General features: G+C 32.8%; 1 protein-coding gene across 1 annotated transcript in view; it reads left to right on the forward strand.

The window, feature by feature from the left end:
• Positions 1–2383, forward strand: part of LOC106471501 (transcription factor CP2-like protein 1) — a gene marked incomplete at its 3' end in the record, with an annotated part of 68247 nt that extends 65864 nt beyond the window's left edge. The window contains exon 18 of the mRNA XM_022400112.1: positions 2241–2383. Coding sequence (XP_022255820.1) covers positions 2241–2383 — 143 coding nt within the window. The remainder of the gene's footprint in view (positions 1–2240) is intronic.
• Between the last annotated feature and the right edge of the window lie 4312 nt (positions 2384–6695).

Raw genomic sequence — 6695 nt, forward strand, 5'->3', positions numbered from 1 at the left:
AACTGATATTACATTACACTGGGTTAGACAACTAATATTACATTACACTGGGTTAGACAACTAATATTACATTACACTGGGTTAGACAACTGACATTACATTACACTGGGTTAGACAACTAATATTACATTATACTGGGTTAGACAACTGACATTACGTTACACTGGGTTAGACAACTGACATTACGTTACACTGGGTTAGACAACTGACATTACATTACACTGGGTTAGACAACTGACATTACATTACACTGGGTTAGACAACTGATATTACGTTACACTGGGTTAGACAACTAATATTACATTACACTGGGTTAGACAATTTAATTTACACCATACTGGGTTAGACAGCTGTATTAAATTACATTTCCTAAGGATAGTTTTATTTCAATAAATTTCAGTTTGTTTTAAGTTACATTACTCAAAGATCATACAGGTATTTTAAGAATTAGTAATCTGTGATAAGTTATGTTACTTGACTATAAAAGTAATATTAATTTCAATTTGTATCAGGCTAGGTAAAATTATATTTCCTGAAGATAATAATATTGTTAATTCAATAGTTTGTATTTAATTACCTTACCTGAAGATTAAGTTGTTTTCTAACTTGGTATCAGGTTGTGTTAAGTAGTGTTATCTTAAAATTGTGTTATTTTGATAAGTATCAGTTTGTGTTAGAATTTACATTACTTAAAAGATTAAGCTGTATTATCAGGCTGTATTAAGTTACCCAATGATCATGCATTATAGATTAATTTAAAGCTGTGTTAAGTTACCTGATGATCATGATTTATACACAAATTTTATGCTGTGTTAAGTTACCCGATGTTCCTGGTTTATACATGAATTTTAAGCTATGTTATCAGGTTGTGTTAAGTTACCCAATGTTTATGAGTTATACATGAATTTTAAGCTGTGTTATCAGGGTGTATTAAATTGCTTGATGCTCATGCTGTATGCATGAATTTTAAGCTGTGTTATCAGGTTGTGTTAAGTTACCCGATGTTCCTGGTTTATACATGAATTTTAAGCTGTGTTATCAGGTTGTGTTAAGTTACCCAATGTTTATGAGTTATAAATGAATTTTAAGCTGTGTTATCAGGTTGTGTTGAGTTAGCTGATGTTTATGAGTTATACATGAATTTTAAGCTGTGTTATCAGGCTATGTTTCAGAGTTTTATATATGTACTTAGATTCTTTACAGTAGGTGTCTGTGACTTGTTGGCAATAAATTTGAACAATAAATGGACAGCACACAATCCACTTGTTTGAAAAAAAATTATTTACACTATAGGATATCACAGCTGTATTTAAAACCCTAAGGAATTCTTTTTTCCTATCAAAAGTCCACACAAGATGAATTATTTTTCTCTACTCTGTATCTTACTGTACAATCTGTGATAAGTTCACTTATGTTACTTCATGGGTTATCACAGTTGTATCTCGTACTTTAAATAATTGTCTCCACACAGAAAGGTTCAATTACTTTAGAACATCCTTTGACAAGACAAATTATTCTCCTTATCTCTATTAAACTGTGAAAAATATCACCTGTTACAGCTAATCTAACAATCATGCAGTCTAACTTCACTTTCACTAACTTAACTATTTCTGACTTAACTTCACATTAATTGCACTCACTTGGTCGCCTATATATATAAATTGTTCAACTGAGGCCTAGAACTTTCTACAAACTAGGAGACACTATGATGTAACAATACTCACATAGCAAGAAAAACCTAAAGGTTTTGAGAAAGAGGATGTCAACGATACTACAACAATTGAACTTCACACACAATATACAACTCTTACCGAGTTACATAACAGAATTTATCATAACTATTACTTTTGAATTAATTAACTTTTAACACTTGTTATGAAAACTAAATATTCATTCTTTAAATAAATAATAACTATTAAACTAAACAGTCTTGTAAATCCAACAGTGTTAAGTTACTCAATGATCATGCTTTATACATGAATTTAGAGCTATGTTATCAGGTTATGTTAAGTTACCCAATGATTATGCTTTATACACCAATTTTTAGTTGTGTTATTTTGATAAGAGTTAATTTCTGTCAAAAGTTACAGTAGCCTAAGATAAAAAATTATGTTATTTGAATATTGTGCTGTTAATCTACTTTCCACATGTTAAAATATTTGAAAGTCAAAATGTGTTAAGTTTCAGTACCATTTGTTAAGGCACCCTGCTACTAAGTTTTGTATATTTCCTGATTTCAGCTTTTCATGCTGTGTACTTGGAGACTTTTACAGTTCGAGATCTTCTGCAAAAGTTTAAGGAGATTTTTAGGCTTCAGAAGGAGACTGTGAACAGTATCTATATGCTGGGTCCTTCTGGGATACGTTTTCATGTCACAGACATGGTAAGTATTGGAAATAAATATATTTTTGCAATGTTACAGGTTTGTTTGGAGGTAATTACAAAAATTATTTAAAGACAAAAGGTGAGGACTTGATAAAAAAAAATAGCAAAATCTATGGTAAAACTTGAATACTATGGAAACTTCAGTTTTTTAGATAATTCAAATAATTTGGAAATTGTTGCTTGCTCCTGCATTATGTTGAACAGGATTTCTAACATTGTTCTGACAAAGGACACTCACCACATTCATAAATCCTATCAAACCTCAGTCCTTCATTGTACAACATCGTAGTCCCAGCATTTTCCTTGTTTTATCATAGTAGGTTATCTGAACAAATTTGAATATACTGTCTGTCCTTCATTGTACAACAGTGTAGTCCCACCAATTTCCTTGTTGTATCATAGTCAGTTACCTGAACATAGCTGAATGTGCTATGAATGCACATATAAACTGTCACTGTATTTTTGGCTTGATTTTTTAACCCTATCTGCCCACACATCATTTACTGCGCATGTCATAAGGTTTTAGTGTCTTACATTCAAAATTTAATAAACTACTTTTTGTTTACCTCATACCAATTAGTATAGCATAAAATCATAGCTAATAATATATATTTTAATAGTATATATGTTTTATGTTCTTAATTTTATTAGGCAATATTTTTAAAAAAATCCCGAATTTCCCCTAATGTGAGAAAGGTGACAAATTTTCTGTAGGCATCACATCTTTATTTTATTCACCACCCCTCAAATAAGTACAAATTTAACATAAGTTGCTCACTTTAAAATTGTCATTGCTCGGACAAACCATGATTTTTTAGCTTTCAATTTTGTTTGGTTACAGGGCCATCAAATAGAAAAAGATCCATCTTGTTACATTCTCTCTTTCAGGATTTGTTAATAGTTCTCTCGTATGTTTAATTCTATATTATCTATAACCAATAGAAAGCCAAGGTTGTCATCTATCAAATAACTTGTTATATTACATTGTGTTCTGAACAGAGAATTGTCAATTTCTTTTTTAGTACAAGTTTCGTTCCCATAGGAAAGATAATGGCTAGCTTGGATAAATTTGTAATGGCTCTTGTTGCATAGTTAGACAGAAAAACTGTAATGGTTAGGGGAAATTGTCTACTTTTTCAACGTTATTATTCTATGTTCCTTGGTGCATTATTTAGTGCATAAATTACTTCACTAAAAAAAAATTTTTTTTGTATGTGAAAGACTTGTGATGTTTACTGAAAGACTGACAAATTTTGTGAAGATATATACACTATATTAACAGTTAGTAGTATCAGATCTATAAAGACTTTGAATGAGTACAAAGAGGTCACGTGGTCGGTCAAATTGATCAAGCCCATATTGAGAGAGTTAATCTGAACGTAATAGTAATGTTATGTATATTATTTATCTGATTTATAATCAATATCATGAATTAATGTTTATTTTCATCAACAAAATTTCTGTAGTCTTGAAAGATAATTTTAAGAAAATTTTGTATGGAAAAATCCAAGGAATGGTTTGATAATATTTTCAGCTTTTTATTTTGTACTGAATTGCATACATGATACATTTTCATGTACAACAGCTTAGGACTAAAAAATTAATTCTAAAAATCTTTTACCTGTAGATGTCTGTGAAGTTAACCATCTCTTCGTGGGCTTCTTCAAATTGACTGATTGTATCTGTGAAGTTATATATTGTAATGTTTACTGTACTTATGAATTTAATAAGTGCACCTTCACAAAATTGGGTAAATTTTAGTAAACATTACAAGTGTGTTGTACACAAAAAATCAGGTTTTTTTTTTTGTAAAATATTTTTACTAAAGATCTGTCTATGAATTTCTGAAGCCTGTACCAAGTCATCTGAATGAAAAAGTGATGTTCATGCTATTTACAAAAGTACTTCTTTTCATCAAAAATTTTCACTTTCATTGACATAATCTCTAGAACCTCCTAAATGAATATCAGAAGTTTTTTTCTTTGGGTAAAACTTATATTTTATCTCTCATTTGCTTTACTTTTACACTAACTATAACAAAACTAAAAAGTTTGAAATTAATTAATAATAATTTTTTTTCCCTCTGTACTGACTGCAGTATTGATCAGAAAGATCCAAATTAATTATCTTAACACCTTTAACTTCTGACCTTTTCACATCTTCTTTCTTTTAATTTTGTTGTTGTATTTGCTGTACTTTGGATCAATTACTGCATATAAAAAAGTTGTAACATGCAGAGGGAGCCTATTAACTGTTTCCCAGAGAACTAACACATACACCACGTGATTATTAGGTGTTCTGTTATTCATGCTGAAGTTAATATAATTTCAGATGTTTTGTTAGGTTAACTTGTAAAATTTATAACTTGTACATTTCAGTTACTTTTGTTAAAAAATATATGTAAAAAAACAAGGATTTGTAGCACTCCCTGCATACTCGAGGCACTTTTCACTAGAGTAGATGCTCTTTCATAAGCTTGTTTGAGTCTTAAAAATTTAGTTGTTCAAAAAGATAATTCTTGTAGCTTTGAAATATGCATCTTAGAGCACAAAAAATTGTATCAGCCACTAGAATAGAATGCCTCAAAACTACTATAAGTTATCTGACTTTTTAAGAAAGCTATAAATACATTAAACATTTATTTCAACATTCAAAGAAGCAAGATACAATTACCACTAATCACTCAGTTCCACTTAATAATATAGTAAGGTGTGAAACTAAAGTTTGTAATATTTATGTAAAAGAAAATCTGCTCTTACTATTAGTTGTAAACTTGTCCATCAGCCATGTAAAATTGATTAGCAATCAAGCTCGAAAGTCTTTGGTGTTTGATATCTCAGTAAATCAAACTTTAAATTATTGCTTGAAATTATGTATGGTTTGAGTTTCCAATATGGTAGCTATCTCCTCTAACAAGATTGGCTATTCTCGTTCAGTGCTGCCTTCTATATGTGAAACACATATTTATACCACAAGCCTTCCTTTTCCCCCATTGTAGTTGTTATATTCCAACATGTCTCTCACGCAAATCATCTTGCGTCACTTCCTAACCAATAGGAGCATGATATGCTCACATGACACATGTGATTGCCTCTAAACTCCTCTCCCGAAATATCACTTTGTTGAACCCTTTCTGTGCAGTGATTTCCAATGTTCTCATTACTACTTTGGGGGTTACACCAGTGACCAGCATTTTTTCTCAGGCCTCAGGTGGATTATCTGCTTTTATATGTCGAGAGATCAAATGTTACACGGGCCAACTTTTGTCTCCAGACATTGCCCAGGCTAATGAGGACTTTGATCATCTTTTTCTGCCTCCAGAGTTTGTTGTTCCTTCCCATTTCCAACTTGAGGAATCCCTTAGGCCTAATTCAATCTTTCTGGATTTTGTGTTTCAGGTGTGTGGTGTTTTATCCCATTCACCCCGTCTTTCCTTATTGCATGTACAATCTTCCCAACCCTTTTTGATATTTCCTCCTTCCTCTGATATTCGGGATCATGCTGTTCAATTGGCCTCACAATTGAGTGAGAGGATTAGCATGCCGTGCCCCCCGAGGACATCTGATCAGTTTGGCAAACTATCCATTTTTAGATCAGCTGTTGATAGGTTCCTTGTTACCTATTTTGGGGGTGGCTCCCAAATCAAATTTCAGTCTTACCCATGCCCAATATTCTTGCCTGTGTCTTACCTTTACCAACCCCTTATGGTATCCTTCTTCCATACACCTCCTACCTGAGACTCTGAAGGATTTTCTGGAGATATTCTGGCCTTTCTTTCCTCCACTTTAGCCCACACATCATCTTCGGTTCTGGTGTTACATACATGATTTCTTTGTTGTTGGGACCTTATAGGTCATGATGCCATTTTTGCTAAGGTCTGTTTAGCCTCAACATTTCTCAGGGATTTACATATGGCCCTATTTTTGAGATGTTACGTCTTTGATACGGTCCTTGAAACTATCAAGCCTCGGGTGACATTGGTCCATCAAAAATCCACCCTTATGAATATTGAAGCCTGTTTCACTCAGCCCTTACACATTCCTTCCTCGGTGTACTTCTTCTTGTTGCCTTCCTCAACAATGTGCCCCCCATCACCAACAGTACTGGTGACTACCCAGTGGGTTCAGGTCTAGTGGGGGCTCAGCTGATCAATGGGTGCTTCAGGTTCTGTGTTTTGTCTGAAGGATTTGTTATCCAGTTTTTTCCCTACCTCTGGTTTCTCCTTTCCCTATTTCCTTCCCTCCTCCTCAAGATCCCATAACCAGCCAGCGTCTGTCAGAAGCGGTTCAGAAATTGCTCTTGCAGTAGGC

The sequence above is a fragment of the Limulus polyphemus genome, unplaced genomic scaffold, assembly GCF_000517525.1.
Source record: "Limulus polyphemus unplaced genomic scaffold, Limulus_polyphemus-2.1.2 Scaffold4659, whole genome shotgun sequence".
NCBI classification, from domain to species: domain Eukaryota; kingdom Metazoa; phylum Arthropoda; class Merostomata; order Xiphosura; family Limulidae; genus Limulus; species Limulus polyphemus.